The 12,688-nt window shown below is 50.8% G+C and overlaps 1 protein-coding gene across 3 annotated transcripts in view; it reads right to left on the reverse strand.

The window, feature by feature from the left end:
- Nucleotides 1-12,688, reverse strand: part of PHACTR2 (phosphatase and actin regulator 2) — a 553,469-nt gene that overhangs the window by 23,792 nt on the left and 516,989 nt on the right. For all 3 annotated transcript variants that reach the window (XM_086927168.1, XM_086927167.1, XM_086927166.1), the window contains 2 exons: nt 8,314-8,375; nt 5,945-6,082 (listed from right to left, as the gene is read on the reverse strand). In XM_086927168.1, the coding sequence (XP_086783294.1) occupies nt 5,945-6,082; nt 8,314-8,375 (200 nt within the window). The remainder of the gene's footprint in view (nt 1-5,944; nt 6,083-8,313; nt 8,376-12,688) is intronic.

Consider the following 12,688-nt stretch of genomic DNA (forward strand, 5'->3'; position numbering starts at 1 on the left):
AGGCAGAGCAATCTGTACTTCTTATAGAAAAGGTATACAGTTTGTCCTTATGTGGGCTCTAAATCTCCTGTGTCATTGTCTTCTATTTCCTCAACGGCTGTTTATCACTTTACAACCTGGAATGATGTTTTGTCTTGATTGCACGTCTGCATCGGAATTGAAAACTATTTTACACAACCACTGTTCCATCATGGCTTCCTGTGTGATATGTGTCCTTATCGCAGAGAATTTTTTTTTCAAAACGTCTAAAGTGAGGCATCTTGACCACCTAACAAAACAAAAGCACGCCCTATACCTTTTTTTAGGTCTCGCGACCTATCGATGTGCGCAAGCGCATCGAGCGGAGCGAGAATTCAAGTGGCGAAAACATCTTCAAACCAAAGGGCTTTCAGCCCCGCGGTTTTCATGCAGTTCCCGTGTACATGCAGGCGCATCGCATGCAAGCCCAGCCTCTCGCAAGCCCAGCCTCAGCACCTCCCCCCTCCCACACCAGCACCTCCCCTCTCTCTCCACGCAATCACAGCCTTTCCCTAGCAGCACTCCTCCCACACCAGCACCTCCCCTCTCTCTCCACGCAATCACAGCCTTGCCCTAGCAGCACTCCTCCCCCCTCCCACACCAGCACCTCCCCTCTCTCTCCACGCAATCACAGCCTTGCCCTAGCAGCACTCCTCCCCCCTCCCACACCAGCACCTCCCCTCTCTCTCCACGCAATCACAGCCTTGCCGTCTGGTTTACTTTCATTTCACCACATGCTTTCAAGTCCGGCCTTTCACCCTTCCGTGGTTGATAAACTGTCTGCCACTGAGCTAGCTGGCCTTCTCTGCCTTCCCCTCCGTCTTGTTGTATATTTTTGTTGTACTGTCGATCATTCCATCTGACTCCGTGTTAGATCTTTCTCTCGTGTTTTGTTTGTATCGTACTGCTCGTCCCCCCCCGTTTTCTCACTGAATCCTTTTCTTTAGCGCCATCTTCTTCTCTGTTTCTTCTGTCTCTATCTAACTCATTCTCCCCTCCTCTATCTCGCTCTCTTTGCCCCTTTAATTTGTCTCCACTTTTTTGTAACACTTTATATTCTTCACCTTTCTCTCCCGCTGTCCCTCGTTATGCTTATGCCTCCGTTGCTTGCTTCCTCATTCTCTCCCATGCCATTCTCTCCTCGTCCCTGTTATGTTTCACTTTGCCCCTCTTTCTCCTACTCATATTCTATTCGCCCCTTCTTAAATTGTCTCCCATCTCCCGACCTCTGGTTCTCTCTCACGTAAACACACCTAATATTTCCGTTTCTCTCCCTCGCTCTCGCATAACCTATCCTTGTCCCTCGCCTATGCCTAAAGCAGACACATGAGGGCGGGGGATGTGTTCTGTAATCAACTGCTGAGGAGCGCTGTCCCATTCCGTGGGCTTGCTTTAAGTGTCGCGTTGCTCTGCCCACGTTTGAATTGGGGGTTGTAGTTAGAAATGGATATGTGCGAGCCCAAAATTAAGCGGCGAGCCGAGAGTTTGAGGAGTCAATGTGACCATGCACGAGCCGAGCCCTGAAAATGGTTGGCGCGTAAACAACAACAAACACTATGATAAAGAAAAACTTTTTTTTTTTTTAAGCGTCTTTAACATATAGAAGCTTTTAATCATAGAAGATCAGATTATTGCAGTTGCCACGCAACACCACTCACACACACACGCAAGCCCACTATCACCCATGCAATGCCACACTCACCGAAGCAACGCCACTCACCCAAGCAACACCACTCACACACGCAACGCCACTCATCCACGCAACGCCACTCATCCACGCAACGCCACTCATCCACGCACCGCCACTCACCCACGCACCGCCACTCACCCACGCAACACCACTCACCCGCGCAACGCCACTCACCCACGCAACGCCACTCACCCACGCAACGCCACTCACCCACGCAATGCCACTCACCCACGCAACGCCACTCACCCACGCAACTCCACTCATCCACGCAACGCCACTCATCCACGCAACGCCACTCACACATGCAACGCCACTCATCCACACAACGCCACTCACACATGCAACGCCACTCACACATGCAACGCCACTCACCCACGCAACGCCACTCGCTCACGCAACGCCACTCACTCACTCACGCAAAGCCACTCACACCCACGCAGTGCCACTTTCACCCACACAGCACCACTTTCAGACACGCAACACCACTCACACACACGCAAGCCCACTATCACCCATGCAATGCCACACTCACCCAAGCAACGCCACTCACCCAAGCAACACCACTCATCCACGCAACGCCACTCATCCACGCGACGCCACTCATCCACGCGACGCCACTCATCCACGCGACGCCACTCATCCACGCGACGCCACTCATCCACGCGACGCCACTCATCCACGCGACGCCACTCATCCACGCGACGCCACTCATCCACGCACCGCCACTCATCCACGCACCGCCACTCATCCACGCACCGCCACTCATCCACGCACCGCCACTCATCCACGCACCGCCACTCACCCACGCAATGCCACTCACCCACGCAACGCCACTCATCCACGCAACGCCACTCATCCACGCGACGCCACTCATCCACGCGACGCCACTCATCCACGCACCGCCACTCATCCACGCACCGCCACTCATCCACGCACCGCCACTCATCCACGCACCGCCACTCACCCACGCAACGCCACTCACCCATGCAACGCCACTCATCCACACAACGCCACTCACGCAAATCCACTCACACCCACGCAGTGCCACTTTTACCCACACAGCACCACTTTCAGACACACAACGCCACTCACACCCACGCAAGCCCACTCTCGCACACGCAACGCCACACTCACCCATGCAATGCCACTCACACACGCAACGCAACTCACACACACAACGCCACTCACACACACAACACCACTCACACACACAACACCACTCACACAACGCCACTCTCACAACGCCACTCACACAACGCCACTCACACAACGCCACTCACACACACAACGCCACTCACACACACAACGCCACTCACACACACAACGCCACTCACACACGCCACTCACACACACAACGCCACTCACACACACACAACGCCACTCACACACACACAACGCCACTCACACACACAACGCCACTTACCCACGCAACGCCACTCACCCACGCAACGCCACTCACCCACGCAACGCCACTCACACACGCAACGCCACTCACCCACGCAACGCCACTCACCCACGCAACGCCACTCACCCACGCAATGCCACTCACCCACGCAACAACACTCACACATGCGACGCCACTCACCCACGCAACGCCACTCACTCAAAGCCACTCACACCCACGCAGTGCCACTTTCACCCATACTGTGCAGTGTACAATAGGTCTCGCAGTAGGAAAGTTGGAGCTATTGGTTTTGTAAATGACAAAGCCATTTATGTTTTTAAAATGAAAACAAAAATAAAAGGCATTGTTATTTGCAATTGTAATAGCTCCAACTTTCCTACTGCAAGACCTATTGGCAACGCCAGTGCTTGTTCTTGTTGCCAACTTTTCATTCAATGACTCATCTTTGTTTTTCAGGAAGGGGTTTACTACACCATCTCATGCCACACAATGCATTCCAGGCCTGTCCTTCATCCTTCGCAGAAAATCCTGACAGCAGCAAGTAGGATACTAGTCCGGTTTTGGAAGACCCTAGGAGTGTGCCTAATGGAGGAGTACCTCTTTGTCATGCTCCTGGCACCGCTACTCAGTTGCTATTAATGAGCCGTGGTCGTCAATACTGTGTGTCGTCCATTCATCCAGACACTTTCCATCAGATCAGGCCCTATCCTATGATTTGCTGGATGCCCCTGAAGGTGGTCCTGGCATTCACGCTTCTTAATGGCTGGATGGAGCCACAGGCTTGGTGAGGGGGGAGCTGGAGCCCACCACCGGCATTTCCATTAATAGTACATTTGGTGGTCTTCTGCTACATGGGTATCATTTCATTTTGCAGTGACTGGCTCCCTAGCATTTACTGCTTCAGGCCTTCAACGATATTTACCTAAACTGGTGTAATCATGTTCTTATCACAGTCACCATAAGCAATGATATTCTTTCTTGGAGGAAAAAACATCTATTCATTAGAATCCCGACACTGCAAGTGCCAAAGGGTCCCGAAAAATAATGAATTCGACCAAATTCTTTCTTGACATATGTGGCAACATCACTGCTGCCAACAAACCATTTTGTTAAACCACAGGTTATATTTGCCTGCATATTCCTTAAAAATTAGGAATCTGGAGCCATTATGAATTGCTCTTAATAGTGATGATTGACTAAAATTCCTGGAAACCTACTTTAAACTCATCTACTTTTTTATTATTTGGAATAACCTCATCAACTTGAAAGAAAAAGCTGGACATGTTCCACTTAAGCATTCTTTGAAAAAGTTATGCCCCAACAGTGAACGGTTCAGTGCCTAACTAGTAGGCAAACACGTAAGGTTGCTAGCACCACAACACCTGCACAACTCCAGCTTAAGACGGCTCACCCTAGTGTGTGTGCTATGTATGTCCATTAGCTCTCTTCAGTGAAATAGATCTGCAATTGCTAAATATGTGAAGTTGCATAAAACACAGTCAGTGGAGTTTGCAGACTACATTTGAGTGATTATCTCTTAAGGATTAAGAGTTTGAGCGTTTTCCTCAAACGTGTGAGGCCAGGCACGAAGGAGAGCTCAACAAGAAACCAGTGTCAAATGTGTTGGGGTATGACTGGAAAACAGTTGTTCGAGGGTATGGTCCTACTTGACTTTTTGGGTTTTGACAAAGTATCTTCTAAAGCATTTAAGGTTCAGTTTTTCTGCCTGATCACGGAGGATGTTGTGCTGAATCGTACTATAAATCAGGCAAACTGTCTTGAGACCAGATTGTCCCTCAGCTGGACACTTTAGTCCAATATTCTGCCATCTTGGGGCATTTCACAGCAAGATGTAGGAAGTCAGCATCCTCGTCCAGACAGTGTACACAACTTGCATTAGTTTACCAGTTGAATTTAGCTGATACAAGGGGTGTTCTATGACTATGGTAGAGAAATTTGATGCAAGCTAGTCTTAGTCTGTGTTCTGGGGATAACATTCTAATCTAGCCACAGCAGTACTTAGCCTTACATAATGCCCTAAGTCAATGATATGTGAACATGTCCATAGCGAAGGTAGCAACCCTATCCACAATTGCAGCATATTGAAGGAAATGTCCTTCTGGGAATGAATTGCAAATCGTGGTCACACCCCAGGCAGGGAGCAGGGAGGTTTGTTCACTGGTGAGTTGCTTAATGGGATAATGTTCCAACAATTGTTCTGGAGTATATAGTATGGGACATGAAGAGCGTTTCCTTATTGCGTCCCACGCCAGTTGGGTAGTGAGCCTTGAGATTATTTCTGATCAGCTTCAGCGAGGAGCCAAAGAAGTTTGCTCTGGTGCTGAGAAGGGAGGAATGGCTCTTTTCTGCTGGTGCTGTTGCCCAGTTATCAACATGCAGCTGGAAGGAAAATAAATAAATACATTCATTCAGAGGTTGAGTCTACAGTAATGCCTCGGCAACTATCACTCTGGTACCCCTGTCAGTTGTGGAAACACAGGACATCTTGTGAGGATATCAAGTTGAGGTATAATCTATTTTCCAGGCCAATATACTTAAACGCCTTAAGACACTGCCAGAAGCCAGATGTGTCAGTTGCATGCCCTTGATTGAGGAAAAAAGAGACTGCAAAGCTTGGATTATTTTTTAATCATTTACAAATTACACCATACAATTAGAAAAACCTACGTTTACTTGCTCATTAAAAAAATAAGATCAATTTAATAACAAGGACAATAATAGATTTTGGGAACTATAATGCACTTCTGATTAGAAAAGAAATATAAAACCAAAAAACAACGCAATATTTCAAACTGTACATAGGTCCTTGCCTTATCTGCTGGAGTCAGTCTTGCCCAGGGCTTGTCTGCACGGCGATCATAATCCAGGGAATCAGTCACCTCCACATATTCATTGAACCTTAAAATTCTTCTAGCCACCAATTCTGCCACTGAAGGTCTCAGACTGAGCTGTGAGCAGATGGAAGGGAAAAAGATAAAGGTCACCAGTGAAGAAGATTGAAAGCGGTGCTGTGGGCTGGATTCACAAAGAGCCATGATGATCAAATGTTGGAAATCTGTTAAATTTGGTTTCTCCTAACTTTGGAGCAGATTTATAACTTTTTAGCCGTTCATAGTTTTACAAGAGCACTCTAATGTAAACAAATGTTGAGATTGTAGAGTTTCCACCAGGTGAAAAATTCTGCTGGTGTAACTGAAAAGCATACACGCAGAAGCGCTCGGTAGTCAGCATCTATCAGCAAGCGGTACATGAATAACGAGTTTGTGAATAATCGACTAAGTCACCTCAGGAAGGTAACATTTCACTGATATTTATTTTGTAAAACTTAATTAGTTATGCTTTGATACCATGTTTGCTTTATACTATCTTGATCATGTAAAACGCTCTGATACCTCTGGGTCTAGCCAGCGCTATATAAAACTTTAAAAAATAAATTAAACACATAAATACGTTTGCCAGGTGCTGATCTTGAGCAACTAAATTACTCCTTTTGAGTGCAATGGATTGCCCATCGGTCCGTTCTGCCTACTCTCTCTGAAGCAAATAATATCTTTCACGTTTCAAACAATAAACATGTAGGAACTGTAGAGTAACTTTCTGAACAAAACGCAGAAAACCGGTTAGGGTATAATATAACTAAAGATAGGTGTCAAATGCAGTGTTCATGATTTGGATGTTGAAGATCTCCTTAAGGAAATGCGGAGAGGGCATTAATGGCCGGCTGTAATATTTCCAGCTTGAGCCATGTGGTCTCTAGAACTTAAATCTAACATTACAACTACACCAGGGTATGGTTTTTATGAGATGCCCATACGACATTTATAAACGAGGTTGTCACTGAAAATGCATACAGATCCTTAATTGAGAACTTCTCAAAACAGTGGCATAACACGAAATGATGGGGCCCCTCCCAGCAGAATGTAAGGAGGGGCCTGGCCACTAAGTCTGCCTTACCTCAGATATTCATGGACCCTGGACTGAATAGGGGGGTCGTGAAGGGTTGAGGGCGCCGTGAAGGGTTGAGGGGGCCCGGAAGGATTGAGCATGCCCGTGAAGAGAAATACCTATCTAAACAACTTTGAAAATTAAAGGTGTGTTCTTAGGGCTGGTGAATACTCGGCCACTGCAGGACCGGTACACCTCTATTCCTATCACTACTGCTGTGGCATCAAGAGAATCTGCCCCCCCCCCCCCCAGCATGTCCCTACTAAGATTATGATTATTTTTCACCATCATTGGATCATATCCTTTCTCTGCCCCTCCCACTTCTTTCTGAGTTCACTTCCTATACAAGATTCTGCTACTTACAGAATCAGCCCTGTTGTGAGCCCCCCCCCAAAAAAAAATAGCCATTAAAGACACCATAAAACATTAAAAAATGTATGTCCACACAACACCCTCGAATAAAAACTGTCCCATAGTACCTTTTTAAAAAGGAAAAGTAAGTGCCGTGAACTAACAGGACCCTTTCTACACCCACCCACATAGAGTCTACTGTTTGCAATGTAGTCTTGTGTATGAGTGTAGTTCAGCGATTTGCACGTATTGAACACACTATCAATGTCTTGTGCAGAAAAGACTCTTACAACTACAATTTCATAGTTTAAAAACATCACCCAATGAAATATAAATCAATGCAAATAAATCATCTCTTTATCCCAAACGAAACAAGGGTATTTGTGGTCTCATTCGGTGACAATACAGATTAAACAGGTTACTCATTTACTGGCATTGAACACTTTAAATAATGAAAAATCCTCAGTCTGGACTAAAGTCAACAATACCCAGGTGAGGAGGGAGTAGGCGTCTTAACCACATGACTCAATAAAACAATGAGGAGGACATTTAAGCCGACTGGACGCATGATATCATTTAAACTGCTCTTTTTCTGCATGATTTTACAATGCAGTAACTAAAATTATTTGTTTTCGTCGTTTTCTATAACGAAGTTTTCACACATTTATATTTTCTCTCAAAAAGTGTCATGTTTAGTTTTTGCTCGTCTTTTAAAGTGTAAATGTAATTCCCGCTCAATCAAATACTGAAAGCAAATGAGTAACTACCATCTAAGTGACTCTTATAATCGCAGATGCTAACGACTATCTGAAAATAAAAACAATATCTGCTTTGAAAAATAAGGAAGTCAATCACGCGTTACTAAAAAACATGTGGCAATTACCTTTCTCGTCAGCCTGCGTTTCAGTTCTCTCCTGGCTTCTTGTTCCTCCTCCTCGTTCTTTTCTGTGATAAGAGAAGAAATGTTTACCAGTGGCTCCCATGTCTACTGCAGTTAGCGCCCCAAGAGCTCAGAAGCTCGAAGCACCCTGGAAATTTGAAGGAAGTAGCCACAGGTAAGGGGAGCTGCGCACATTGGACATGGTATATCCACCTCTGAGTTAAGGCAATGGAGATTGACGTCAAGGCTGACCGGAGAAGACGGAACAGTGCTGAGCATCTAATGGCACAATCAGGCTCATTACCCCCAGGTCCCTTATGTCCTCGGCCCATTAAGAACTTATGGAGATAACCATCTTCTAGACAGAAAATAAAAACAAGAGGAATGCTGGGATATCCCTACTGCCCCTCCCCCCCGGGAGTATAAAGGTAGGATCTACCCAGCAGCCCTCCTGTTCTTTTTTTCTGTCTTCGACAGAATGGCTGATGGATGCTGTTGATGTTAGGGGCTGCACCGGCTCCTGCTGGGCTTGAGTGGCGTGCAGTCCTCTTCTTGCTCCTCCTGCCCGGCTGCCTGGCTTCACGGGCAGGGGTGAGGTTCCTGATGTGTCTCCCCCCCGGCCTGCCGGGCTTGCTGGAGGGGATTGACTTCTTTACTGCCGTTGTTTCGGTTTTCCGGCCCTTTGCGGCTGGTGCGCCGCCTCCCGGTTCCTTCTGGGTCACCTTGCGCGTCTCCCCGAGCCTGGCCGGGTGGGAGACGCGCTGCGCTGGATGGTCGATTCCGGATCCGGCTGTTGGTGTGTGGGGGCCTTGCTGGTGCTGCTCAGGCCCCCGCTCCGGGTGAGTCCCGCTTTTGCAGTGTTTTTCCTCTGTTCTGATGTTTGTTGAGGATCGTTGCTTGCCTGGAGCGCTTGTGTTCATACCTCCTGCCTTGGATGTCTCGAGGCTGCCGCTGCTGCTGTGGCCTGCCTGGGAGCGTGGTGCTCGGTCTCCGGCTGCAGTGCCCTGGCTTCCCCCGGAGGGTGCTCGGAGGCGGCATTTCTTGTTCCGATATTTCCATGTGGTGCCTGTGTTTTTGTCGCGTTACAGCACTTGCTGCCAACTTTGGTGCTGGGGCATTGGTTCTACATCCTGTGTTTTGCTGTTTACCATGTGATGTTTTTTCCCTCAGTCGAGCGTTTTTGGCATTTTGACAGGGTTTACTGTGTAATGTCACTCTCTGCTCCCGACGTCTGTGTGATGTTGGCCTGTGGCTTTCTGTCCAGGGTGCGCACTGTACAGATGATATGCTTTGTACTGCCTCACTTATGTGGCTATGCACTGTTGGGAGCGCGTTTACTGCTACAGTTGCATGTCAGCTGGGCCGGTGCTCTGTCCCTTACTCTCATCTGAGGGGGGGGGGGTGCTACCTACCTCTGTGGTGGGGCTGCTCTGTCCCTGACGCTCTGCCTGTCGTGCCCTTTCGGATTGGTCTGACGACTTGGCGGTGGGTGGTTCTGGTCTCGGCGGGGGAGCTCTTCCTCCGGTGTTTCTCGGCGGATCTCCTTTTCTCGGGGTTCCTTCCGAATTGGCAGGGTTCCTCGGAGTCTGGGAGTGGTTGTGTTCTGTAGGCTGCCTCTGCCGTCTTTGGTGCTGCCACCCTTGGTTCGTGCCTCCCTTCGACTCGCCACGCTTCTTGGTGGGGCGCTGGGCTTTGGGTCTCGGTTTCTGGGGTGCTTTCCTGGGCCCGGGTCTGGAGGGGTGTGTGCGCTGCTGCCTGCCGTGGTGGCTGGTTGGGCTGTTCTTTGGCCCCTGTTTTGTTCTGGATCTGGTGGCTCTGTGGTCCTCTTCCCTTCTGGGTGTGCGGTTTCCTTTGGCCTTCCTGTGCACTTGTTGTGCGGGGGTCTGTGTGAGTAGCTGTGCGGGGTGCTTTCCTTGTTCTCATTGCTGCCTGTTCCGCTGCGGCTGGGTGTGGGTGCCTTCTCCTTGTTGTGGGCTCCTCACTGCCGTGATGCTGCTCGTCCGCCTCCTGGGTTGCCTTGGCTGGCGCTTCCTTTTGCTGTGTTGGTGGGCGCTTTGCCCTCTGTCGGTCCTCCGGTCCCCTGTGCGGCGTTTGGTTGGCCTCCGCTCTGGCGGTTTTGCGCCTCTGTTTGGTGTCGGGGCTTGCTTGTGGGCTCTGTGCTGCCTTCCCTTTTGGGGTTTCCTGCTGCTGCTGTTTCAGGGGTCCGCGCTACCTTCGGCTGGCCCCGGTTCTCCGGTGGTGGACGTTCAGTGGGTCTGTTCCCTTGGTTCTCTTCTTAGAGGGTTCCCCTGCTCTTGGCGCCTCTGGGGGTGTTTGCCCTTTCTGTTTCTGGCTTGGGTTCCGGTCGCCTCTGTGGTGGCTGGTTCTTTTTGCTGCTCCTGCCTTTGCTTGCTCGTGGGTTCCCTGTGTGGTTGGGGTTTCCCTGCCTGCTGGTTTGCGCCTTGGCCTCTGGTGCTCTGGTGCCGGTGTCTCTTCTTTTTATGCTTCGGCGGCCTGTTTGGGTTGCCTTCTGCTCCGGGCTCTCTGCCCCGTCTGGTGGTGGGTCGTTGTTCCTGCTTCTTGGGCCACTGCGCGGTGGGTCCTGTGGGCTCCCCTCGTTCAGGTTGGCCTGCCGTCCTGTTCTTCCTCGGTGGTCTTGCCTCCTCTGCGAGCTGGCTGTTGTGGCCTCTGCCCTGCTTGGGGATCCTGGTTCTTCCCTTCCGGGTTCCTGGTCCTATCCCTCCTTTGCCTTGGCTGCGCCTGGTTCCTCTCGTGGGTGCCGTTGGTTCTTTGGGGTGCTCTCTCCCCTCTGCCTCTGCTTGGGTGGCTTATGCTGCCTTGGGTCCGGCTGTTCTGTTCCTCCCGGCCTGCGCCTGTTGTCGGGCGTGGTGGGGGCCTGCTTGGTCCTTCTGGTGCTGTGGCCTTCCCTTTGCTGGGTTCTGCTGTTTCCTGGCATCCCCTCCTCTGTCTGCTGTGCTGTCTGCCTGGGGCCTCCTGGTGGCTGCAGGGTCCTGTCATGCCTCCTATTCTCGGGGTTGGTGTGTTGTTCCCACGCTCCACTGTCTGCTCGGTAGCTTGGTCTGGCCTGGTGGGTTTCTGCCTGGCCTCCTGGAGCTGCGGGGTGCGCTTGGCTTCTTCCTTTGGTTTTCTTCCCTGTCTCTTCTGGTTTTGGTGATGGTGCGGGGTGGCCGTTGTTGTTGCCTCTCCTGGGCCTGTGGGTTTTTTGCTCGCTGGATGTCTGCTGGGTCTGCCTCCCGGCCTGCCGGGCTTGCTGGGCGGCATGGCTTCCTCCTGGCCGGTGTTCCGGTTTCTCGGCCCTTTGGGGCAGGGGCGCCGCCTCCCCGTTTCTTCCGGGTCGCTCTGCGCGTCTCCCCGTTGCTTGGCCGTGTGGGAGGCACGCTGCGCTGGTTGCTGTGGCCTGTGTTTGCTTCTGCTTGGCTTTCGGCCGTGGCTTTCTGTGGTGGCCTGTTGCCTTGGGCTTCCTCCCTGTTGGCTCCTGTTCTGGGCTGGTCTGCCTTCTGTTTGTGCGTCCTGCTCTGGGTTGCCTGGTTGTGCTCTTTCTGCGGTCCTGGGCTGCCTGGTGGTGTCTCTTCTGGGAGTTTCATGGGTGGATTGGCACTTCTTTGCGGGTGCCCTGTCTGCCTGTGGGGTGGCTGGTCCCTGTGTCGTGGGGTTCCGGTTGCTTGTGGGTGTGGTGTGTTCCGGTCTGGTTCTTGTTTCTGGCCGTCACGCTGTTGCCTTCTTGTTTTCCCTTCTTGCCTCTTCTGGGGTTCGTTGGGGCTTCGGCGGGGCTGTGGGCTCTCGGGCCTGTGCTCGGTTGGGGTCTTGCCCTCTTTGTCCTTCCCTTGTTTTGGGTTGGTTCTGCGGGTTGCTTTGGCTTCGGCTTTGGCTTCCTGTCTGTATCCTTGGTTGCGGCTTTCGCCGTGCGGGGTTCGTCCCCTGTGCTTGCCCTGCCTTGGGTCTTGCCGGGCTGTGGGATGTGGTTTGCTTGTGCTTTCCTCCCTGGCTGCGGTTGCTTCTGTGTGGTCCTCTGGGGTGGTTTTGCCTCTGTCTCTCTGGCCTCTGGGTTTCTGCCCCGGTCCTTTGCTTGGGCTGGTTGGGGTCTTTGTGCCTGGCCTTTTTCTGGTTTGGCTTGGCTTTGGTTGTTGTGTCCTTCGTGGTTCCCTTGCTGTTGTCTTGGGTCCTCCGGGTCCTTGGCCCGTCCGGTTGCACTCCTGCTTTGGTGTTCAGGTTTGCCTTCTTCGGGCTGTTGATTCCTGCTCCCGTTTCCTCCGCTTTGGCTGGAGTTCTGTTTTGGGGTTCCTGGGGTTCCTTCGGTTCCCTTTCCTCTTTTTCCGGGTCTCTTTGTCCTGGTTGGTTGCCCTTGTTGGTTCTTCCTGCTCGGGTTTCCTGGAGGTGC

The sequence above is a fragment of the Lissotriton vulgaris genome, chromosome 6 (genome assembly GCF_964263255.1).
Source record: "Lissotriton vulgaris chromosome 6, aLisVul1.2, whole genome shotgun sequence".
Taxonomy (NCBI): domain Eukaryota; kingdom Metazoa; phylum Chordata; class Amphibia; order Caudata; family Salamandridae; genus Lissotriton; species Lissotriton vulgaris.